The sequence below is a fragment of the Nannobrachium achirus genome, assembly GCF_963921795.1.
Source record: "Nannobrachium achirus genome assembly, chromosome: 6".
NCBI classification, from domain to species: Eukaryota; Metazoa; Chordata; class Actinopteri; order Myctophiformes; family Myctophidae; genus Nannobrachium; species Nannobrachium achirus.
The window spans coordinates 43,277,896-43,304,438 of record NC_137815.1 but is presented as its reverse complement, the minus strand read 5'-3'; the positions used below and the strand labels follow the sequence as shown (position 1 = coordinate 43,304,438).

Below are 26,543 nucleotides of genomic sequence, written 5' to 3'. Positions count from 1 at the left end.
AGCCGTGAAATTGAGCACTTCCAGATCTATGTTTTTGATTCTGTGTTCCCCCCTGTGTGTGTGTGTGTGCGTGTGTGTGCCTGGCCTGAAAACAGCGCCCCTCCCTTAACATGTGTGGTCATAAAAGGTACTGTTCGAACTCAACGGGACAGTTCTCACTGGTGAGACAGGACACACATTGCCACTCAGAGGGAGACCATGGGCTCCGCCCACGGCTCCAAAAATTACAAAAACATTATGCTGCTTCTATATACTGTACATAGGTTCCAGTCCTGAAGGGTAAAAAGAAAACACCAAAAGGGGTTCCCGCCAAAAAAGGGTTAAATAGGCAATCTATTCTGGCTATTATAAGAGATTTTGTGGGTTTTGGTTTTAAGTGTTAACTTTGCCCATATATGGGACTGAAGACTTCAAACTCGAGGTAGGGCGATCTCTTTTGGCGTCCCAGTCCCGGAGAGTACCTCCAATAACGATGTTCCCAAATTAGGGACACATGCATATCAGCTACATAATTGCTGATATCAATATTTTTAAGATCTTTATTAATCTCGTGGGAGAGTGAAACACAAGAGAAGTACAAGTAAGAATAAAAGAACCAAACCTTTTTGGTAAAACACAAGAAATTACACCGTCCTTTTATACCAGCTTGCGCCGTGTGGACTAGCCTTGCTGAGGTGGTGAAGTAACCTAGAACGCTGTGCGAATGCATAGGTGAGACATAATGTGCATATCTCCTTGTATGGGCCACTCTGTCTGTGACGTTAGTTATCTCCATACATGGAGTTCCGTGCTCATACGGACATAGGGACCTACGCACAAAGCCAGACGTAGGAGTGGTTAGCGACACTCAAAAATAAGGAGATCTTGGCATGCTGTGGCGGCTAGGTGGCTGACGATCTGTAGAACAGCTTTGCAAGCTGGTAAAAATAATAATATATAATCTAGTTGCCTAGGGAAATTCTGAAGGTTTTGTAGTATGCTTGCTGGTGAAGTTTGGAACTGCCAAGCACAAGATGGTACACCCACCTACATTTACAAAGCGTGAACTTTATTAAAAGCATTGTTTTGGCTGTCAACTTATCCTTGTGCTGTGTTATTCACAGATATTTGGACAAGAGCCCCTTTGAGTCATTGTGGGAGTTGAACATAATTGTCTGCCTGGGTTTAAGCTAGTATCTTCTCACAGTCCATGTTTTTCTGTATCTGCTCGATCACTGCTGTTTATCCATGTTCATGTAGCCTTTGTTGCGACCGTCAGGTCGCAGTTACTACCAAAACCTCCACCGGCTGTCTGTCAGTCAGTCTGTCAGTCTGTCTGTCGTGTCACACTTTTCCCCAACTCATATGTCCGCCACCGTTGCCCCAATCCATGCCAAACTTTGCACACACACTCCTTGCCTGCCAAACCACAACCTCCACCCCACCAGGGACCCCCCGAGCTCCAGGGACCCCCAGGGACCCCCTTCTGCCGCCACCAAAAAGTGCAAAAATGACCAAATGACCACCCAAACGGGGCTGTTCACAGGAATTCCCAGGGACCACCGACTCCTGGTGCTCCAGCATGGATGCCCCTAGTGGAGGACCCCCGCCACTGCAGCGCACATAAAATGCTGTAACTTGGGCCAGGAGCGACCGGGAGAGCTGGGGCCGGTACCCACGCGTCCGCCTCTGCGGTGCCAAGAGAGCCATCAACATGAATCTGTCCCATTTTTTTCAAAAAACATTTTTGGACACTGCTCCTACAGATTTTGCCCTAAAATCATGCAAATCGGTACATAGTATGTCTACACTCATGTCATCAACATGGATCTGTCCCATATAGCGCCACCATCTGGCCAATTTTTCAAACACATTTTTGGACACTGCTCCTACACATTTTGCCCTAAAATCACGCTGCGACCTGACGGGCGCTTATCTCCCGATTAGGGAGTCTTATTAGCACGGCTAATTGGTGGGTACAACAAAATGCTAAATCTTTGTACAGTAGTAAAGTAGGCAATATAAGTAGGCATTGTAAAAGCATTAAATTACTGTTTCACCTTAACTTGTTTACAAGATCCAGTAAACTAAACTTGTATAGTGACTCATTAGTTTACCTTGGTAACTAACACCTTCTTAGTTGTAGTTGTTGTACTATTGTTGAGATATAGAATAATATTTAAATAAGTATTTCAGTAGCGCGAGCGTAAAAAAATACAGCCTGAAGTGACGACATAATGCTGGATGAAAAGACTAGGATAAAGATGCCAAGTATTCGTCAGTGATGTCACTCACAGTGAGCTCGTCACGTATGACATCATGTTGATGACATCACCAAAAGAATAAGCCATCCCATATGAAAGTTTGAGATTTGAGATTTTCCCAGTTGTATTTAAACCTTACAACAGTTTAGCATCTTATCATTATCCTGGAGGCATGGCTGTAACAGCTGATCGTATCCGTGAGAAGCTCACCAAGGAGCTGGTAGCAGTGCATGTGGACGTTGAGGACACCTCACTCAACAGGTGTGCCGCTAGCTTCAAGGTGTTGGTTGTGTCATCGCAATTTGAGGGAAAACCTCTATTACAGAGACACAGGCTGGTGAATACATGCTTGGCAGAAGAACTGAAAGAGATCCACGCCTTCGAACAGAAGACCCTCACGCCAGATCAATGGGAGAAACAGAAGTCACAGTGACAAACTCACATACACACGCACACATACAGTACCTTGCAGTTGAATGACGTTAAGGTGTTGATAACCACATCACCAACCACATTACCTGTGTTTGGCAGTAACATGTTACAAGTAATCATTTCTATAATATTACTTTTACCATTAACGAGTAATCCATTCCGAACAGCCTCAAACTTTCGGTGTTTGTTCCATATGATGATCCAGGGGTATGCAGTGGCAATTCGATAGGACCAATGGTTTCCGAGAACCAAAAATCTTCCTGCAGATATCCATCCCTGAAGAGTGCACTGAATCTCTGTGTGTTTTGGGGGAAGTGTATGCATCGCTTCCCTGATTGACCAACCTGGCCCACCGTCAGCTTAACTGATTGGCTGCTTTGTTTGTGCCTTGTTGGTTTCAAAATAAGTGTCAGTGTAAGGAATGGAACAGAAAGTATAAGATTGAGAGAACAAAAGCGGAAGAGCAAAGTACAATGTGAGCTGACAATGGGTGCAACGTGACGGGTACATCAGTTAACAGGAGTATTGCACAATAGGTGGGGTCTATATTCCCGACTTTTTTCACACTCCTTGGTTGAACTGCGGGTGGGGATGTAGTGGGTGTAGTGTGATTTGTGTGTTACCAGGATTTTGGTCTTGTCGAGACTTGGGAGCAATGCTTAGTTGCAGCATCATGCCATATTCAGGCAACAGCGCCGTCAGGAACCAGTCTTATCTCCCCTTTACCTGCTGTGTATGTACCTCGCCTTGTTTTTAAGTCCATAAATAATAAAACGTTATCTTCTGTAGGAGTGTTTCTCAAATATGGGTACATGACTGTGTACTAGCCTTTGGGGCATGCAGAAGTACTACAGTGGATACTGGATACGTGACAGAAATGAGAAAATAGGGAGTAAAACTGTGGCAAACTATGAACAAAAAGAAAACTGACTAGCTGTTATCAAATAAAAAGCAATGCTTATACAGTATATTTTTTGAACATATTGACATCAAAACTGGACTAAACCTTTGCTCCGTTTGCGGAACCGGCGTGAAAGGTTCTGAATCTCCGTATGCAGAGCTGATGTCTGACATCAGGGTTTTCCGGAACCGGCACTGTGTTCACAGAGATCTCCATATATGGGCATAAAATGGACGCAGACAGACAGATACAGATATCTCCATATATGGGCATAAATGGACACAGGCAAACAGATGGTCAAAGCGGGTCCTATGACAACAGATATAATGGGGTTTGCATCAAAGGGCGGGGCATTCATTCCCTATTTACATCGTTCCCGAGTTTGCCAGCCTCCGACTAGGTGCTCGCCGGGCGGCCGAGCTTCTAGTATTCCAAATGTGGGTTATTATTCACAATGTGTTGTATATGGTCAGGAAAAGGGGGTACCGTATTTTCCGGACTATAAGGCGCACCGGACTATAAGGCGCACTGTCAATGAATGGTCTATTTTCGAACTGTTTTCATATATAAGGCGCACCGGACTATAAGGCGCACATAATAGACGCTACTGTTGTGTTATGCATCCAACAGATGGAGCTGTGCTAAAGGGAATGTCAATGTCAATGAATGATCCATATATAAGGCGCACTGGACTATAAGGAGCATTGTAGTTTTTTGAGAAAATTAAAGGCTTTTAAGTGCGCCTTATAGTCCGGAAAATACGGGTACTTGGATTCAGAAATGGTAGGAAAGGGAGTACAGAAGAAAACACATGTCAACGCATAGCAATTCTCCCCTTTGCAAATCCCGCCCCATTCTGCCCTGTTACTATGGTGGTACAGATGACCCTGGGCAGATTGTTTTTATAGTGGCAGTGAATGGGGGGAGAGGGTATTTTCATTGCCTCATTATTGCAATTTAAAGTACCAAAGGAAAAACATCTAGGTGATATTAATAAAAAGGGAAGACAAAGGTATAGTAGTTACATTGCAAAACAGGGGGTTTCCCCGAAAAGATATGTTTTAATTTGTTTAATCCCAGTGGGGCAGAATCATCCTTGCAGATTCTTTTATAGTGGAAGTGGATGGGATTTTTCTTTTTTTCATAGCCTCATTACAGCTATATAAAGTACCCAAAAAAACACATCTACGTGATATTAATAAAAAGGGAAGAAAAAGGTACAGTAATTACATAGCAAAACAGTAGTTTTCCCCAGAAAATATATGTTTTAATTAGTTTAATCCTCTGGATCAGAGAGAGAATAGAAATAGAAAGAGAAAGCGCAGTGCATCTTGGGTAGGAAGATGACAGCCAGATTAGTTCTCCTCACATAATAGGCTGGCTTTCGTAATTCTGACCATTTAAAATACTAGCCCTTACCCGTTCAAAGATATGAGCTCCAAAATGATGTGCAGTGTGTGGGTTATGGGATGTGCACTGTGCACAGTGTCTGCACACAGTATATGAGGGATGGAAAGTAACTTTAACTGGTGCTTGCATGATGTACTGTAGGAGCATCAATGTAAGAAACCCGTTTCATGATGTACTGTAGGAGCATCAATGTAAGAAACACGTTTCCCCCCCCCCAGCCCGCCCGCCCACCTGCCTGCACACACACACACACACACACACACACACACACACACACACACACACAGACACACACACACAGACAGACACACACACACACACACACACACACACACAGAGCTGGTTAAACATTTTGCCTCATGCTAGATGCAGAATAGATGTGCCTCAAGCTAGATGCAGAATAGATAGTAGATACACCATAAAAATGCTAATATACAGCATATGATTTGTGAAAGTGACAAACGGGCTTCACAGTTATGTCAGGTGTGTTCATATGCTTATGGTGATGCGATTTCAGATCAATTGCTCCAGCCACTGAGGAGAAACGCTGTGACAGACACTCAGACACTCAGACATTCGCAAAATTATAGTATAGATATGTACCCAATCGTAACTCTTAGTTACATTGATAAGGTCCATGTGAACTAGTTTGTTGAAGCTTATTCATTATATTGAGCGAAATCGCGATCACCTCGCGCGGCCGTACTAGACGCACGCCGTGTCGCGCAGTGCGGACCGTTCTTGAAAGCCTGAAGCAACATTCTCCACTGCACAAACTCCACCCCCGATAGCAAAAAGTGAATGGTTTTTTCTGGTTGGCCAGTCAGGGAGTCTCAGGGACCAATCAGAAGGCTGACAAACGGTGGATTGTTTTTCTGCTGTTGTTTCTTCCAACATGGAGGATACAGGGGCAATAACATTTCATGAAAGGCTTTTATTGGCTGCGTTTGTGGGTGGGGAGCTGGCAGGGGATTGTGTCCTTGTCGCTGCACTTGCGACTCCTGGACATATTGCTTGTTCAGCAGAGGAACTGGGGGAGATGGCATGAACCTCCATGCACATTAGGCTCTCCCGGTGAAACTCCTCGCTGTCAGCTGAAAAGAAGTGGCTCATAACTCATGTATCGAAGGAGGCCAGTGGTTGTCTCCCCCCCTGGGCCAAAAGTAGAGGTTGGCAGAGATATCAGGGACCACAGTGTACAGGGGAGTTTGCAAAATTACTGAATTGGGACGTTTCCTCATGATTATTATTAGCGGTATTGGGTAATGTTACTCTTACCAGATTGGAAGAGTGTTTTTTGCAAGGCGTTGTGAGCATGTAGATCGGCTATTTTCGCAATGTTCGCCTCTTGCTTACTTAATATTTGACAGTTTGATCAGTTTGGTATTAAGACCAGTTTGGTCTTGAAAGTCCTTAAATTGTCACTTTATAAATGTGCAGGTGCAGGTCACAATGTATCAAAAAAAGCAACTGGGTTAAGGCAGCGGAAGTTTGTGATTGGCTGCGCGGAGGTGATGAAAGTCGGGGGGACAGAGGTTAACCTTAACCCTAACCTTAACCTCAGTAAAACTAACACTAGTGAATGCTAACCTGGTGAATGCTAACCTGCTGACGCTGGTGAATACTAACCTGATGAAATGCTAACCTGCCGACGCTGGTGAATGTTAACACATGGGCTGCCATTGTTTTGAAAATTCTATGTGCTGTAGTGCAGAGTGCCACCATTCACTTTCACTTTTTATTTTGAAGAACCCTAGAAGCTTTGTGCGTGTGATCTGACGACTTTAAAATGGATGTCAGTTTGTTTACATTCGGTCACAAAACTAAAATCCTAACCGGGGCTGACCATCACGGATGAGTGTCGCCTGAAAAAGAGCGTCTCTGCCTTTTCGCCGTTATTTGCACCTTATTCAGAGATACCATAATATGATGGAGGTTTGGCGTTGAGCTGTGCAGTCCTTGTCTGCACTTGTTTGTCACATACAGGAAAAGGTTTGAGAGAAGGAAGCTGAAGGTTGAGAGGAGGCTGCTGGGAGAGTGATGCATAGCCCTGCCTGTTTTTAAAAAGCCAGCTACTGTACAGCATTGGGCCTCCTTGAAGCAGCCTGCTCACTGGTGCATACTCATCCTTTTCCCACAATCACTCTTCAACTGCAGTTACCTTGCCCCGCTCTCTCTCTCTCTCACACACACTCAATACCTTTCCTTATCTTCAAGCAGTATTTTTTTTAGTTTAACACCAATCTCACGTGTGTGCGTGCGTGGCTGCGTGCGTGCGTGCGTGCGTGCTTGCGTGTCTGTTTCACCTGGGGACCTTAAGAGAGTCTGCTCAAAGAGCCGCCAGCCACTTGCTGCATTTGCACCAGATTTCATTAGGAATTCTGGACCATTCTGTGTTTTCCTGTGTTAGCAACAGCGTCTGTCAGCAAGCCGGGGGGTGGGGGCAATCCCTTTACTGATGCTATACGCTGGTTGTAACAGGACATCAGGATAAGGCATTTTAAAACCTTGTGAATTATTGAAGGTTTTTCTTTTGACAGCGGCCTAATATACTGTAGATAGAAAAGCAAGCCGCAGAACGCACAAATCAAACCCACTCTATCTGCCGCAGTGGCTTTTGTCCACCCAGACTCCTTGGAAACTGTACACTACACTGACTACAGAACAGCTCAAACAAACAATGACTTAAACAGTAGCACAAGGCGAGCTTTAATGTCTAGCCGACCCTGTCGTGTTGGTGCATTAGCGCAGCAACTTCCCAGAGAAATGCACTCTCCAGAGTAAGGGAGGAGGGGGAGCTGGGCAGACTACCTGACTCCTCCTCTTATCTCCTCTCCTTCGCTGTCCTGCCCTTTCCTCCTCTGTCCTGTCCTGTGACTCGGGCCTTCTCCTGTCCTCTCGGCTCGTTGTTAAGCCTGTGAAGTACGGCTGTTGGAAGGGAGACACTTCCGTAATGTGGCAAGTTATTTTCAATGGCTCATCAACTAGATCCTTGTGGGCAAAGGAACATCCTGCCAGCATTGCCCTGCTGAAAAAAAAATGAAGCTGATTCAGTGTTCTATTATCAGTGAGCCTTTTTACACAGCTAAAAAAACTAACCATAATAGATGTGCCCTTTAGCTAGAATGCGAATAGGCTCTAATGGTGGGTATGTGATCTGTTCTGAGATGCTTTAGATGTGTGCAAGGTTAATAGAATGACATTTCCTCTCATGTTTTACTGAAATAGTGTTTGTTTCTATGATAGGCCCTAATGATCTATCCGGATTTTGCTCAATTGTTCCTGTGTGCCACATCCGTCTGCAATGCATGCTTGGCAATATTTTTTCTAGCAGTGAGATGTTTTTTGCTCACTTGTGCAAAATTAAATATCCTCAGTCTCATCCCTCTCTTTCCTTGCTCAGACTCGGGTATACTGATCTGTAGGATACTGGTGAAAGGATAGGAGTAGACAAGCAAAGTATGATGTGCTAAAGGAATTCGATACATTAATGAGCTGTGTGGTGTTTGAAGGATGGAGAGCACAGGATTTTGCTGTTAGGCTCAAAACCTGGAGCTCAAAGCAATGTTGGAATTTACCAGAAGGTTGTTACTTCTGTGACGATCAAAGAACTGGAAGAAGCGTTTCTATTATTCACTTTCAGAATGTTTTTCTGCATTGTTGTCATTCGTGTTTACTGTATTACTTACTGTGTACATTTTAGTTTTGTAACTTTTAGGATACTAAACTAGAATAAAAAAAACTGAGCGGTGGACGTGGAGGCTGTGCAACAGCACTAACGTGTGTGTGTGTGTGTGTGTGTGTGTGAGAGGTGTGAGTGAGAGGGTGTGTGTGCGTGTGTGTTGCTCACCCTGGTGTGTGTGTGTGTGTGTGTGTGTGTGTGTGTGTGTGTGTGTGTGTGTGTGTGTGTGTGTGTGTATTGTAGTTGATGCTCAGGCTAGACTCACTCAACAGCACCCTCTCTGGTCACTCATCGGTACTCAGCCTACAGACCCACATACATACATACATACCGGTACATACATACATACATACATACACAGATACACGGGCTACAGACCCACATACACACACGGCCATGCTATGGAGCGGTCTACCACCGCTCATAAATGCTATTTTATAATGAACATTAGTGAGTACCAATTATATGAAGATAGGTTGAAAAGTGGTGAAGTCATCCTTTAATATATCACAAATTCATGTCCCGCCTTCCAAAATGATATACTGGACAAACACATTTTTATGTATTTTGCAGAATATAGAAGTGTTATTTATTTTAAATTATTATTATTGTATTATTATTAAAATGTTTTAATGGAATTTAATGGAATCAGAGTACATAGCAATGTATGAAGAAAACAATAATGTTAGTTAAAACAACAAAACAACTTCACCTAAACAACAAAAAAATCTACTCTGGATTTCCAAGGTGTTGAGCAGCACATACAGTACTATAGCACTAATAGCACAAAGACTCTCACACCAAGAAGAATGGTAAGCCTCTCACACTAGAATCTAGAGATGTTACCGATCAATCGGCAATGGATCGGATCGGGCCGATCAAAGCGTGATCGGCGATAATCTGTGGTTTAGATCAAAAGGTAAATTCACCGATCCGATCGGATCGGTGCATCCGATCAACCAGCCGTTCAGTATGCCCACTTGAGACCATTTTGGGGTATTGATTTCCACAGTGCTGAAGGAATAATTAGTTACTGCTATGATAATAAATACATAGTAATGCTAGTAAATAACTATAAGGCAAATATATAAATGAATTCATGAGTGAATGAATGAATTAAAGTTAAAACATTAACATTTAGAAAATATAAATAATAACTTGATCGGATCGGTGATTGATCGGGATCGGGTGATCAAACTTTTGTGATCGGTGCTCTGTGATCGGTTCCAAAAAACCTGATTGGACCATCCCTAATCAATCATAATAATGGACACTTAATGTTCACACACCACATGTGCCAACTTAGTGTGGGTGTGTGAAGCACTGGAGGCAGAGTGACACTGACTCATTTCCTAAAATTACACTTCACTCTCCATCTCCCGCTTACTCTGTCTCCCTCCCTCTGTCTGTCTGTCTGTCTGTCTGTCTGTCTGTCTGTCTGTCTGTCTGTCTGTCTGTCTCTCTTTCTCTACCTCTCTTTCACATGTCTTCATTGCCTTTGTGGCCCTGGACCCTGGTATAACTATACAGACAGCTCAGAGATGGAGGTTCTTCCCTCTCTGCTGCAATTTGTTGTTCCCTGCTCCCCGTTCACTGCAGTGTGCCCGGTCTCTGCAGTGATAGGCAAAGCTTGGCTTACAATATTTATGCATACAGTACCGTACCGTTTTGAAAGCAGTCCACTCACTGCATTCTTCTCACATCCCTGCGTATTAGTTTTCCTTGGTAGTTGGTACATTTTCAACTTGGCATCCAATGGTACAGTACCTCAAAGCTATAGTGTGTATAGCTTTGATGTACAGATTATTGATGTTTTGATTTTGTTGATTTTATTGAATAGTTTCTTGGTTTACCTACGTTTTTAGTTTACTACTTCTATGGATTTGATGTATTAACTTGTTATGTCCTTGGTTATCGTAAATCGCTCTGGATTAAGAGGGTCTGCTAAATGCCTTAATTGTAACTGTAAATTGTATTGTGTCTTTCACAACAGTCATTTCCCTGCTTTCATTGAACTATTATTCCCGGACGGTCTTTGTGTGCGTGGGTGTGTGTGCTTGCACATGTAACATGTAACAGCGATTGCTATTTGCCAATACGTCAACACAGGATTATAAAAGAAAGTGCTGAGCGCAGGCCATGTGATTGTGCAAGGTTGCTGATTCATCTTGAGCATGTCAGTGGTACAGCCAACCAGGGACTATTCATCTCATGCGCTACTGCTACAATAGTCACATATTCCCTGAGATAGGCCTCATAATCATAGCCTTGCTGTGTGACCTTTTGCACTCTTGATGGCTTATGGATGTAATGCAATATAGGCTTGCTGACTCCTCTTCGCCGAAAATAGCAGATGTTACAAGCTCATAGCGCATCACAACGTGATGCGTTGTAAGCTTGTAGATCTGCTATTGGTAAATGTTCCCCTCGGATGCTAGAATTCAACTGGTTAAAAAAAGAAAATCACTCAAAGATTTGGTGGCCCACATGTTGTAAATATGAGGACCTCCTAGGGGTCTTGGACCCCCCGTTGAAGACCTTTGCTTTAAGTTATTACACAAAAGCTTTGTATATTTTCTATTTACTTTGCTTCTTCATTGTAAAGTCAAAGTTAATTGTTCTTCTCATTTATCAAAGTTTAATATAAAACTTAATTTAAATGTTTTGATTATTATTATTATTATTTCTTTTTTTAAAACAAAATATCAGTCAAAAACATCTGTAAATAAGAATACTCTCTCATAAGGGACACCGGCTGAACATACGCACGTTCACGCCTTGCCAGCCGCTCCACCACTGTTCTATTTTCCCAGTGTTGCAGCGCGGTGAGAAATGTGTGCAGCCTGTCCGCAGCCTGTGTGTGTTCCCTACCAGGGGTTCTCAAACTTTTTTAGGCCTTGACCCCCAAAATAAACATTTGAACTGGGGACCCCTCCCTGACAAGCACTTGGAATTGTAGGTATAACATTTAATGTTACTCGGTTCCACAGATAATATATGTTCGCCCCTTGCTTATTTAATATTTGATAGTTTGACCAGTTTGGTATTAAAACAGTCTTGAAAGTCCTTAAATTGTCACTTTATAAATGCGCAGATACCCTGTATCAAATCCCTACATTTGACCACCCAACATTCCAATGGTGAGACACACTTCCACACACTTCAAACTGTATCTACATTTACAATATGTGACAACACCTCTCATAAACACACACACCAGGACAGACTAACCTGGACGCTTTGCCCTGTCAACATTTTATACATTTAGTCTCTCTGCAGGACCGTATAGTTTGTGTTTTTATGCTTATTGCACAATTCGCAATTGCATCATCCATTTTGTCCTCCGACGCGAATTACATCACAAATGGGCGTGCACAAACTAGCGAGAGAGAGAGAGAGAGCGAGAGAGAGAGAGAGAGAGAGAGAGAGAGAGAGGTAGAGAGAGTGTAGAGAGAGAGAGAGAGAGAGAGAGAGAGAGGTAGAGAGAGTGTAGTACTTTTCCTACCTGTTTGCTGACAGGTCATATTCCATTGGCTATATAATATGGAACAAAATAATCCTTTAGGGGTCCATGCACGTCCCAAAATCGCGATGCGAAATCCCGCGATTAGCGAATCGCAAAGGCCACGGTTTCTCTGCGAAGTACACTTCCCAAGCAATATGGAGACGTTTTAATTTTTGAAATCCCTTCATAATTGACTAAGGAATGATCAAATCAAACTGTGGTGACTTTCTTTGCTTCCGAGCATCCACACCGCTGAAAGTGAAAGTGAATTTGGCACAGTGGCCACTGTGCAGGACTCTGCCAGTGCGTGGGAACTAGGGGTGCTGCAGGTGTTCCAGCACCCCATGGGGAAGTTTTCATTTTTTTATTTAAATAAGAAAAGAACAAATCAAACATAGCAAAAATACGTTGCCTGTTGTTGTCGTTTTTTATTTATTCATTTATATATATATTTGTATTTATATATATATATATTTCCATTATAAAATGGATTAAAAAATTATAAAAAATATTAGGCCTATTATTTTTCAAACAGCAAAAAAACGTTGCCTGTTGTCGTCTTTTATTTATTCATTTATATATATAAATTTATATATATATATATATATATATATAATGGGTTAAAAAATGATAAAAAATATTAGGCCTTTTATTTTTTCGCGGGCGCTGGACCCGTGAAGACCTCTACTCAGAACGGCTTTGAGAGGGAGAGGGGTAGAGGGGCGGCTGATTCGGAGTATAACAGCAACATCAGTGGATGCTGAGTTGCAAAACTACTCAAATGTTTTTACTTAGGTAAAAGTACTCTCCCTCCCATGCCCTACTCGATCCTATCCTCTTAAGCTATGAACAACAACGTGTGTAGAAATTACCTAAAACAAACAACATCTGTGTAGAAATTACATAAACATGATTTAAAACATCAAAACATCGCAGGCACCGTTTTCTATAGTTCACGATTCGGTGTATAACACCAACGGCAACGTCCGTTGACGCTGCGAGTGGAAAAGTACTGAAATGTTTCTACTTAGGTAAAAGTACTCTGTTACAAGTAACGTCTGTGTTCGAATGTGTTACTTGAGTAAAAGCACAAAAGTATTAGGCTACCGATGCCAAAATCATTCCATGTTCTACAACAACTTCATAATTAAAAAAAAAAAAACATTCAACAGTAGGCCTACCATTGTTCACTTTATTTCAACATAATATTTAACTTTGCCTTTCCTACTACACTACACATCCCATGCCACCTAAACAAACAGAGCAGGCCACCCTGTACCTGAGGGGTTTGGATTTCTGAAACTATTGTATATATCTTACAGACTCAACATTTTACACCATTTTGCATTTTGGAACAAACTGCATATTTAATGTTGAGCTATCCTACATTTGTATTGCTTAGCTGCCCTCTGGACTGTATCCATCTCTTGAGTAAAGGGTACTGTACTGTACTGTACTGTACAGTACAGTATGGTACAGTATGGTACAATACAGTACAGTACAGCACAGTACAGTACAGTACAGTACGGTACAGTATGGTACAGTACAGTACAGTACAGTACGGTACGGTACAGTATGGTACAGTACAGTACAGTACAGTACAGTACAGTACAGTACGGTACAGAACAGTATGGTACAGTACAGTACAGTACAGTACAGTACAGTATGGTACAGTACGGTACAGTACACTACAGTACAGTATGGTACAGTACAGTACAGTACAGTACGGTACAGTACAGTACAGTAATATGTCCGACCGGAAACGTGCTGTGGCACAATAGTTCCGCCACAATAGTTCCCCCAAAAAAAACTTTTTTTCTTTTTTTTTTTTTTTTACTTTTTAAAAAAAAAAAAAGGTTTTTTAGTAAAGAAGCGGGCGTGGACTCTAGATGTGAGCGGCCCGAAGGGCCGCGAACCTCTATAGTATACACTTATGGTGTATGTTGGTTTGTTTACCGTTGGTGTGAGAAAAATAAATGACATTAAGCTAATCATCTGGGGACCCCACAAGATCATTTGGGGACTTGGTGTCACTTGGTGTCCCGAACCCAAGTTTGAGAACCACTGCCCTATACTCTCTCGGGATCGGAACCCAAAATCTGGCATCGGTCAGGCTCTATCGGAGACATGGGCGTTTTTGGTAGATTGCTTCACTCACTCTGTCACTCACAATGGTCCTGGCAGGCGTCCTGTTTGAGTGCTGGTGGGTTAGCACTGCAATAGCATTCGTCTCCCTCTCCGCCTGATTGAACTCTCACGCAGGAAGGAGATCCCTCCCTGACAGCCCAGTCTGTTAGCCCGTCTCTCTTCCACAGCCATCTGCTCGCATCCGTGTCTGTGTGTGTGTGTGTGTGTGTGTGTGTGTGTGTGTGCGTGCGTGCGTGCGTGCGTGCGTGCGTGCGTGCGTGCGTGCGTGCGTGCGTGCGTGCGTGCGTGCGTGCGTGCGTGTGTGTGTGTGTGTGTGTACGTGTGTGCGTTTTCTACAAATGCCACAAAGTACTACACCAGTGGTTCTTAAACATTTTTACATCAAGGACCCCAAATTGCTATGTATTTGGGCAGAGGTCTCCATAAGAGATAATAGCAGATCTACAAAATGGCAGGTCACATTATGTCACGCCAAAGTATAAAATGGGGCTTAAAGGAGTAGTTCACCCCCAAAATGAGTTTTTTTCTATTGATTAGTCACGCCATGAAGACTAGAGTTTAATAATATTTTCAGTTTTTTGTCGCATTCCTAAGACAAAAATGTGATAACAATAAATTTACCCCCATTCGTTCCGGATGGGGACCCGTTCAGAATCCAGAATCAATGGGGGTAAATTTACTCGAATCAAATTTTTGTCTTAGGAATGTGACAAAAAACTAAAAATATTATTGAACTCTACTCTCCATGGCATGAGTAATCAATAGAAAAAAAGTCATTTTGGGGGTGAACTACTCCTTTAAGTGGTTAAACTGATGCTATATTTACTAATTTTGCTTGACCCCTGGGGGTCTCTGGACTAGGGCTGTCACGATATGACATTTTACATGACGATTAATTGTCACTCAAATAATTGGCGATTAACGATTTAATTGTGTTTTTGTCGTTGATAATTACATTTCTGTTTGGCTTTTAGGCTTTGAAGTTGTACATGGTAGATATGACACATAACCTAAATATACAAAGAAATGACTGACATATTTGACAACTTACTACTTAAAAAATAACTTTGATAGTGAAAATAGCCGATCTACGTTGTGAGCTTGTAGATCTGCTATTTCCACTATTTCTGATTTTTTTCAACATTCACGATTATGACGATTATGACAAAATAATTGCGATAATGTCAAATAATCACGATTAGACGATTATGTAATAATTTTGACAGCCCTACTCTGGACCCCACTTTGAGAACCACTATACTTTTCCAGGCCAGTGCTGCATGTCTGTCTGCCTGCCTGCTGTGCTCACATAAGCCCTGTCTCCAGAGGAAACACACTCAGTCTGGGTGTGGGTGGATTCATGGATGGAAAGTATGTGGAGAAACCTTTTGTGACTCAATTTTGCATTTTTGTTTGGTAGATATTGAGGCACTATATATATATAATGCTCTGCATATAACTAGCTTAGGGGGAGACTGCACACCGAACAAGTTATGTCATCTTTTGCACCCAGCCTCCCTCAGCCCTATCATATGATTGCACATCTCCAATTCCATCTGGGCTTTCGGTTTTGATACTTCCCATATTCGCCCATAATGTGATATTATGCCCACCTATAATAGGATAACATGTCTGAGTATGTGGGCTTATGATCGGGCCATCTTCGCTAGCTGAATATGGAAATGGGTTGGCTCATATTTCTCTTACATCGTATTCACATTGTAATTAAAACGCTGGGATGACGTTATACTTAGAGGTGCTGTAGTATGACAAAGTATTACTTCTGTGTAAACAATTAAAGATGTAAACTGTAAACATGATTATTTCTATGTTTGGGCTTTGGTAACTGAATGGATAAGATGAAATTGAAATTGTCATGCTGATTTAGCGTTGCATGCCGAACATAGCTGATCTTCAGCAGTAGTCTGTTCTCGGGACACCTTCGTACGACTAAGTACAATTCAGGCTTTAGATCTTCTATTTTTGGAAGACTGTTGAAAATGTTAACGCAAAACAGGGATGCTACTGTAGGTTAAAAGTGGTTTAAAATCGTCATACATCGGCTGCGTAATTACCGATACCGATGTAAAAAAAAAAGTCTAATAATGGCTAATATATCGGTCTGGCTGATATAAATCAGGCTTTAATAGTTTTGCTCAGTAAGTGAAAGTTGCACTTCGAACATAACATGACGTGTCAAAGATTAGTCACACAAGATGATGACAAGGTCATGTACAGGATTTATCTTGTGTGGGGAAGCCGCAGTGTGAAGGGGGGGGGGGGATCCATCTCATGACAGCAGACGCTGATCTATCTGCATTCTAGTGACAGCTAACTGCTTGTCAGTTCAGTGATACATAGGTTTATTTGTTGATTGATTTGCCATGCAGAAGTTGAAATAAGAGCCAAAGTCTTAAGAACAGATTTAGTTTCTTGTAAGCTTTTCTGTGAACACCGGGGATAACCACATGGAGAAGTTGAAACAAGATCCAAGAACAGATTTAGTTGCTGGTAAGCTTTGCTTGGATGACTACAAATATCCTTCTTCTCTCTTCTTGTGCGGACAGTTTCCGCTGGGCAATAGGGCTGCAACTATTGATTATTTTCTTAGCAATTATTAGCAATCGATTACTTAATTAATTAATCAAACAATCAAGAGAACCACTTTTTTGATTATTTGTTTTATTATCTGAGAACCCATCGTAACGATAACATGATGACATAAAAATAAATAGTGATAATGCGATTACTTTTCTAACGGTGTTGGCCAGGGCCTTCCAGTGAGGCGCGAGAACATCATTATCGTTATCACATTCGTTTAGACACATCATCACGTTACCAGTTCAAATAAGGGTATTTACAGTACATCAAGGAGGATTTCCCTAGTGATTTCTCTTCCGTATGTCCGTGTTAAAGAATATAATTATTCGCTTTGCGATAATATTTTTGTAGTTTATAATAATACAATTATGTATTCTGATTCACAAGACATGGTACTTGTACACACTGAATTAGCTGAAAAGGCTCAAACAAGTCTCAACTTTCTATTCATGTTTGAATTTCCCCATTGTCGCAGTGAGGAGCAACTGTTCGTCACCGATAACATGACCCCCAAAAATGGATTATTTTGTTCTAGGCAGTAGAGAAGGGGGGGGGGATCTTTTTCTCCACATATCAGCAAGGTATATAAATAATATAGTTATTAAAAACAGGAAGAGAAAACAACATGCTACAGTATAAAGAAATCCCAGACAATATTTAGTCTCCTAACACGATATTGATATGATATCAATATTGCCCCGCCCTAGTTTCCAGACACTAGTATTCCATCCCTTGTGTGTTTGTTGGATCAAAATTCAATTGACTGGCACAAGGCTTTTAATCGGATAACAATGTCCTCCTCAACTCCCTTTCTATCACTCGCTACTCCTTTCCTCCCTCCCTATCCTTCCCCCTCCTCCTCCCCATTTCTTCCCGATCTGCAGTTTTAATCTGCAAAGTGCACCTTGGCCCATTAGAACAGTAAATCTGAGCTCTCTCGCTCTCCCCAAGTTGAGCTGAGTGTAGTGTACCGCAATGCTGCAGTCAGCAGCAGCAGCAGCAACATCTCCAGCAGCTGCAGCTGCAGCAGTAGCAGCAGCAGCACCACAGGCATCATAGCATCTCCGTCAGACTGAACAAAACATGATTTATACCTTGTTGTTTGTAACCTGATTTATACGTCGTTGTTGTATGATGAAGTCACATGCACATTTACAAGCGCACAACGTGCCGCTGATGCGAAGAGTTGTGAGCTTGTAGATCTAGCACGTCTCCGGTGTACGACAGATTATAAATTGAGCATGACACAAGCACAGTGTAGACCGTGCGTCGGTAATCGCCTCAGTCTGTAAACGCTGAAAGACCAGACAGACGTGTGTCTTGTTGTAGCTTTTCTCTGAATGAGAATGCAGCTGAGATCTACGCAGCTGTTTTGTGACCCGTGCATGTGGCGCTCGCTGCAGTGTGTCCTCCTCTCGTGTCTAAACAGTTGAAGACTTGCGGCATTTGAACTGCAGAGGAAATGCAACTCGATATCACCCATTTATTGCCAGTAGCTAAAAGTGGTCACTTAAACCTTGTGGCCTCGTGCAGTCTTATTTCTCCAGTCCAGAACAGAAGCAGCATTGGGAGTCTGTGTGTTGTAGTGGTGTTGGTAGCTTTTTGTAGTATTACTTTGTTACTGTATTTCCTCCACAAGAGGAAACGCATTCACCACTGAATGACCACAGTGATCATAATGTCATATAGAAACCAAATTCACAATCATGACATGGTGTGCCTGTGCCAAAACATTGGATAGGGAGTATTTTCTGGTCCCTGGCCTGGGCAGGGGAAATTGCTTTTACAGCTTTACCTGCTCATTGCTCAGATAACTTTGATGAGCCCACATGGGTATGAAGGGAATGGAAATCCTAGGCTAATGTTGTTGTTTATTTTGAAGTTAAGGTTAATAAAAATAAAAATCACACCCAGTATCAAGTGAGAGGTGCATTTGAGAATAAATACTAACTAGACCGGTGCCTGTTGGGCAGAATAGTCACCATTGACGTCCAGTTGTGCATTACCCGTTGTATCCGTCTGTCTGTCTGTCTGTCTGTGTCCCTTTCATGCTCATATGTCTGCTCATATGTCTCTGTCTGTGTGGCTCTCTTTTATGCCCATATGGTGTTCCTGTCCAGGCCAGTCTGTGACATCAGTACTATGATGTCAGAGTACAGACAGAAATCAGACAGACAGACATTCTTAGATAGTTAGATGTATGTATGATGTTATTGTTGTCTGGTGTCATAGTTTGCTATGAGCGACATACAGACAGACATACGTAAACACAAAGCCAGATGTACTGTAGGAGCGGTTAGCACCGCTCAAAAACTACAGCATGCCAGGCTAGTAAGCAACACAGCTGCTGCTGCAGCTAATACAATTAATAATGGGTGTGTCCAGAAGCATGGATGTTCCACTGGTCAATTCATGCACATTTACAATCTTAAATGTAACACATCCATTGTGATTATTGTGAAATTGATTTACTGCAGCCGTGTTGCTTTACACCTTTGTTAGCTTCATGCAGCCTGACTTTTGTAGTTTTTAACCAGAAACGGAAAACAAACAAAATTCATGTCTTGCTCACAGACACGTACACCGGGTGAGCCAAGGGTCGAACAGGTGACCTTCTGATTCCCATACGTCCTCTTAATGTCTGAGGAAGAGCTACCGGGCTCGAAACGTCACCTCGTGCAGTGACGTCATTACGTGCGTGTTCCGCGTCTCTGACGCATTCACGTTGCCTAGAGACGCATTCACGTCATTGCCCTGGGGTCCCACGGACGCATCGCCTCCATTGGAGTCCACGTTAAAATAATTTACCACGTCGCGAAAAAAAAATATTTTAAAAAGTCCACAGACGCCACCATTGTTCATGGGTGAAGGCATGCTACTGTACCCTACGTTAACACAAATGAAATCCGCGTAGAAAGTCTTAAAACAGACGATAGAACTAACGACAGTGTGTGTTTGGAATCCACCAACGCTATTTTGTGCATGGTCACAGAATTCAATGGGTGCCTTAGTTTTAGCGTAGCACCGGGCCGCTCTCTGACCATAGTGGCACAGCGTGTTAGGTGATACACCAAGAAGGGTTCCCCCACCGAACGTGGGTTTGGCTTGTCGAGCCTGTTATCGGGTAAGAGTCACGTCATGGGCTGCTATAGCGGCCGGGGGCCGGGAGGTACAATGCGTCATCGATAGTTGTGTGCTTTGGAAGTGCATGCGTGCCGCGGAACAACGGTGGAACGCGTGAAACACTAAAAAGTTTGGTTACCTTTTTGAAAAGACAAGGGGAAAGCTAAATACAATGGGCTATATGCAGCACGGTTGTTACATCATGCTCGGGAGGGAATACTTCGACAATGCAGACGGAGCCAGGCACTTGTCCATAGTGCATCACATAAGACCCAAGTGCAATCAATAACTTTGCACGTCTGCGACTAGCTCTGGTCCATAGCGTTAGTGGAGTTCTCCTCCACTAACGCTATGGACCAGAGCTAGTCTGACTGAGACGAGTTGAAACAACTCCAACGCGGGCTGTTGAAGCAGCGCGACAACCGTTCTCTTCCACCGAAAGTATGTGGTGCTTGAAAATATGAATGATTCCATCGATAATAATCCGTTTGGGTCACTCAAAATCACTGCCATAGAGTTATAATGTATCGCTCCGTGCGAATGAATCCGTAGCGTTGCCAGCGCGACTTCTTCTCACTCAGTCTACCGAAAATAGCAGATGTACAAGATCACAACGCGGTGCGAGCAGACACGGTTTGAGCTTGTTGATTGGGTATTTTTTTGTTGCGTGACACCGCCGTACTATGCATTATAAATTACACTGTTAAAGAGACGGTACACATTTAGTTTCTTCAAATATTTTCCAAAAATAAAAAGGTTGACTTGCCTTCTGTCTGTTAAAGTACTGTATTTGAAGGCCCTGGTCAAATGTATTTAATGGAAAAAAATAGATATGCATTTACTGTAAAAAAAAGAAAAAAGAAAAGGAGAGACATGGAAATGTTAGCCTATAGTTTATAGTATAGTTTTACAGTAGGCTATTATTATTAATTCATGAATAGTACTGTAATTATATATATATATATTAGTGTCTCATCATGTCTTTCCACAAAATAACAGAAAAAAGCTCAATAGTGGGCTCGATAAAAGCCCGGCTCGATAAGCAACATCGATAAGGTGCTCATTATCAATAAAAATTAACGAGCTCCATCCCTAGTGCTTCTTCATCTCAAGGTACTATTATAGTTTAATTGTTTCATTCGTTTTTGTATGTATTTTGTAAGATAAACAATGTAAATAACCATATAATAACCAATTCAAGTTAAATGCTGCACTTTGTCAAAAATGACATGACGCGTTGAATTTTTGTGGGACCCATAAAATATCCCTGGGACTCATCCGAAAGACCTTTCTTGGGTCCCGGGACTCATTACATTAAAAACCTATTAACATCACTGCTCGTGGTAATCTTAATCTAAATAATAAAGAAATACCCTTGGAGCTAGCTAGCTCCAGTGTGCATTTCTCTTCTAACATTTGTCTCTGCCCAGCACCTGGCCTTTTAACTTTGGATGTGTGATTGTGCGTGCTCTATGTACTTGTTTGCCAGATGTCCTCTCTCCCCACAGTGGACTGGTGCATTGGTAACATACAGAATCATAAACTAGCTTATAGAACTTAGATGTAGCACCGAAGCTTGCAGTATTCTATACTTAGTTGTGCAATTTTGTTCGCCAAAAACAACAGATCTTTGGCAAGCGCAACTCCACCTAAGTATGATAGGCTTAGGTATGCCCAGCATGACTCCATTGCTTTCCTTCTGCAGCCCTCCCCTTGTGCCATAAAATCCCACCTTGGAAAACCCTCCTGTATCCTCTGATAGAAGAGATCAGAGACAGATGAGCTCATCCTGTCTGGGAGGATTCTGCTGCCTGCCTGGCCAAGTCACAATTTAGATCTACGACCCAACCCCCGTCCCCCCTCATTCTCTCCCTTCAGGGTCGTGCCATCATCACCGGCGTCGCTGTCTCGTAGCCGGAGCGACCTGGGGAACACGGCTGTTCCGTTGCAGTGTGATTGAACATCATTGAAGGCAGGCAGGCAGGCAGGCAGGCGTTAAATGAGTCCTTGAGGAGAACAAGGGACACCGTATTCATCCTGCCTGGGTGATTGATGCGAGGAGAAAGTCACCTTCACGTTATCATTATGATGTTCCATTACGGGCAGCAGCTCGCCTCGTGTCGTTGCAGGGCAGGGCCTGTCTGTCAGAAAGCACTGACCCACACTCCCATCTGCCTTCCCAAATTTCCCATCACCACCAATTCAGCTGGCAATTCAGCTCCCAAGCCTCCCATTCAGTGTACTGGATCAGTTAATGTTCCGACGATGTAGCCTAGGGCTAGGCGATATGGACAAAATCAATTATCACGATGTACCTATATCGATATTGGTTTGATGATATCGTATTGTGACAGTCACAGTATATCAAATTTCTTCTTAATTTCTCAAAACATTTCGAAAATATAGATCTATAAAAATAGATCATCCTTTTCATTATTTTTGAAGAGATGTAAAATAACTTTTAAGGCTCAAGTGTTTCAAACCTATTTCATATCACCATACTGTATCGATATAATATCGATATACAGTATTTTTCCCCAGCTCAGCTTATGTTTCTGTGTGCGTTTTATTCCACAGACAACTCCAGGCCCCTCCATCCATCCATCCACTCACTCCTTATCAGTGCCCCGCTGCTTACCCCCCCTGCTTTCAGTCTTCCCTATGGCAGTGCCCTGCTTGCTGGGCACAAACTGTTGAATTATTCATAGAAACAAGTCATGCCGAGCAGTGGATCATCTATGGTGTGCACCATTGAGGATGTATACTCAATGAGGATGAGATTGTGAAGTATACTCAAAGTGTGTGTGTGTGTGTGTGTGTGTGTGTGTGTGTGTATGTGTGTGTGTGTGTGTGTGTGTGTGTGTGTGTGTGTGCGTGCGTGTGCGTGTGCGTGTGTGTGTGTTCTTTTCTTTTTTCATCATACGTTTGCAAATGGAAAGAGCACAAAGTGTTGACGGGACGCTGGATGTTCTTTGCCTTTGTCTCACAATAGAATTGTTCAGTGTTCCAATTTTGTTTCCTCAGCCATGGCTGTGAATGAGTCCAAAATGCTCAAGTCCCCCATCCCATCCCTGGGGGACTACAACAGTCTCACTGGTCTGAACCGATCAGCTCTTGTCCTTATAGTGAGGAGATGCTGCCATCTTGTGGCCATTGTGTGAAGCAGCCAATATTTTTTGTTGCTTGACAGATGAGGAGTTTGATGTTTGGCGTGCCTTACACTACTAAGAACATAGAAGGATTCCCATGCACACACACCTGATATAGCAGAGGATTCATTCTGTGACTCAAAACAAATGTAAATACATCTAGCTGATTGTGTGTGTGGTGTGGTGCTGAGTATTATATTAGTTATATTATATTTAGTTATTCGTATCATTCATTTAATGCTCAACATATACGTTCATCAGTCTACCTAATTATATTGGAGAATTTGATCGAATTCTTTTCCCAATCCTACTTGACGGTTGATTGTCATTGCATGCTGAAAGGATATAGTTAAATAAACTACACAGACTGATGCTCGTGTCCTCCTTGTGTCATCTCCAGAGGCCTTGGCAGGTGACAGACTGAGAAAGAGATCGCCCCCAGGCAGGCTGGCCGCACCCTCACCCTCCTGCCTCCATGTATCCTGAATCTCAGGACTCACCTGTCCGCCTTTCCAACCGACAGACTGGCTCACCTGGCATGATCTACAGGTGAGTCCTTGTGTGTGTGTGTGTGTGTGTGTGTGTGTGTGTGTGTGTGTGTGTGTGTGTGTGTGTGTGTGTGTGTGTGTGTGTGTGTGTGTGTGTGTGTGTGTGTGTGTGCAAAAACATACACATGCATGTCGTCGTTGAACGGTGGAAACCTTGTATGTCCCAAACCGTTTGTTTTGTATTTATCATTTTTAAAATGATTTAAACTAGTGAGTGCGTTGTGTGCTTGTAGATCAGCTGGTTTCACTACTTTTGTGCGATGGCCTTGTATGATGAAGCAGTGCTTTACTTTGCGAAAGAATTTACACATTTTAAACTTGGAGATACGAGGTTTCTGCCCAACAGTTCATGGATATTTTTAAAGTTTTTCTTCCATTCCTTTGCGGTGAACAAAGAATTCAAAAACGAATACTTGATTAATTGAAGAAACTATGGGTCAGAATTATGTTTATATAATAAGTCAAGTGTTACTTTTAACTGCGCATTTTTTATTTAGTTTGTTAGTCATACTCCATTGAATAAAGTAGTTGACTAAATATATTGTTGATTTAGTCAACTAATATTAATTGTGGGTGCCGTGATGGCGTCCTAATGCCTTATTTATACTTACTGTTGCTGCATGCTGAAAATCTGATCACCAAGCTCACAATGCATCGGCAATCAGCTATTCTTGGAGCATGACACAATGATTCTCGATGGGGACCCAAATGCATGTCCCTGGATGGGGACCCAAATGCATGTCCCTGGATAGGGAAACAATGGGGGTAGATTTACTAAAATCAAATTATTGTCATAGGAATGCGACAAATACAAAAAAATATTATTGAACTCAAGTCTCCATGGCGTGACTAATCAATAGAAAAAAAGTCATTTGGGGGTGAACGACTCCTTTAACTCTGCTGTGGAAACATGAAAGTCCGGGCTGCCCATCCAGCCCGTACATCCAGGGCACAAGAGACTCTTCAGATAATACTGGCTTCCTGCAGAGGTGGAGAACTGACCTCTGAGCTTGAAACTGCTTTGTCAGGCACTGGGGATGGCACCAGACATGCCTGACATTGCAGTTTCTGGCTTTAGGTTTGGGTTTAGACTAGAGGTTAGGTCGTTATGGTTAATGTTGGGGTTAGGGTACAATAGGTTCTAGAAATGTGGTTCTAACAGCGCAGTCTATGGCTCTGCAGGAAACTCCAACTCAGTTCAGAAGCCACCTGTTCCAGTGCTCCTTTGCAGTAGTGTTGTTTTTATAGTACTGCAGTAAGTATAGTACTGCTAAGAGTGTAGGACTGTAGTAGTATTATGAACTGCATGCCATCCAACCAAACCAATTCATTTAAAATATGAGTTGATCATTTGAATCCCCAAACCACGCACGATTGAACATTTACACAGGGATTAAAGTCCTGCCCAACGATTTCTATCAATTAAATTCCAGAGAGGCCATGTATGAGATCAAGTGTAGATCTGATGGGGGAGAAAGGTGAGGGGAGGGGAGTACTATGGGATGTAGGAGGAATCACGCTACCATAGGTGATAGGTAGTTGATTTGTATAGGCCTGCTATCTGCTTCACACTTGGATGTATTAACAAAGACGTAAATGATATACTTTAGATTGAAACCAAAATATACATTTATAAATGTGACAAAATAGAAATACAGCAGTTAAAATGAAGTGAATTAGGATTGCAGTGAAGCCTTACCACTCCCACATCATGTGACTGAGTTTAATCCACAAGGAAAGTTTATTCCATTAGCTAAGAATCTTGACAGTTAGAACCACTGCACTATAATCGACTGTTAGCCACACAGTGCATAAAATAATTCCAAGAATGGAAAGCGTATAACATATTACTAGTAAGACACCTGAGGGTTTAATGCGACCTCAGGGTGACATGCGACCTCGCCCTAAAGGGCAAGGTCGCGCCAATTCTTGACTATCTGGCCAACCACAGCGTTTCTCTGACGATTCTAGTTGTTATCATTCTGGGGGGAGTTTGTTCATGTTTTTGTGAGGGTATCAACCCTAGGAGACACGGGGAGAACATGCAAACTCCACACAGAAAGGCCCTATCGCCAACCCCACCTAGGGTGTGAGCGATAGGGCCTAAACATGGAGATGTGGAGAACACTATATATGAAGATAGTCCAGTCCATCATGTCATATGGGACTACCGTCATAGACAGTAACCATTGTTAGGCCGGAGTCCATAGGCGATTCTAGCCTCTTCCAGCAGGGGGTGCACGACCGCTATTACCTCATGCACGCGCGCACAGCGCGCGTGCACGACGTTCGCGTGCGCGCTTTAAAAAATTGCGGATATTAGCGGTTTTGTAATGTTGTTTTAGCGGATTTCTGCAGTTAATTTTGTACCCAAATGTAACACAATATAAACAAAAAAAAGTGTAAAACAGGTGCTTCTTTTTCTAGACACCATGTATGTCTATCTATAGGATTTATTCACTTATTTTGCAGACAGAGGCAGCACAGCCAGGACATATAAAGCCAAACATCAAGTTAATCATCATTCATCAAGCAATCAAGCAGTCATTTACAGTGTCAAATAAGCATTTCACAAAAACAAATAGTAGACACATCCTTATTACACAATGAACTGCAGCCTCCGGGTTTTGGCACTTGCAAACCTTTCAATTATTTTCTGCACTTTAATTTCGTGTATTTTCTCAATCTGTAAAATGCCTATATCTGACACTCTTTTATCAGTCATGGTTGTCCGTAAATACGTTTTTAGTTGTCTCAAAGTAGAGAAACTGCGCTCAGCTGAAGCACTCGTAACTGGTATG

At 42.5% G+C, this 26,543-nt stretch overlaps 2 protein-coding genes across 4 annotated transcripts in view; both read left to right on the top strand.

Annotated features, from left to right (window-relative positions):
- Nucleotides 1-26,543, top strand: part of kcnab2a (potassium voltage-gated channel subfamily A regulatory beta subunit 2a) — a gene marked incomplete at its 5' end in the record, with an annotated part of 158,047 nt that overhangs the window by 40,662 nt on the left and 90,842 nt on the right. For all 3 annotated transcript variants that reach the window (XM_080727820.1, XM_080727821.1, XM_080727819.1), the window contains one exon: nt 23,595-23,743. In XM_080727820.1, coding sequence (XP_080583946.1) covers nt 23,670-23,743 — 74 coding nt within the window. The remainder of the gene's footprint in view (nt 1-23,594; nt 23,744-26,543) is intronic.
- Nucleotides 2,416-2,676, top strand: LOC308286721 (bolA-like protein 2; the record flags this gene model as incomplete). The annotated part of the gene is made up of 1 exon (XM_080727825.1): nt 2,416-2,676. The coding sequence occupies one exon, from the start codon at nt 2,416-2,418 to the stop codon at nt 2,674-2,676; it is 261 nt and encodes an 86-aa protein (XP_080583951.1).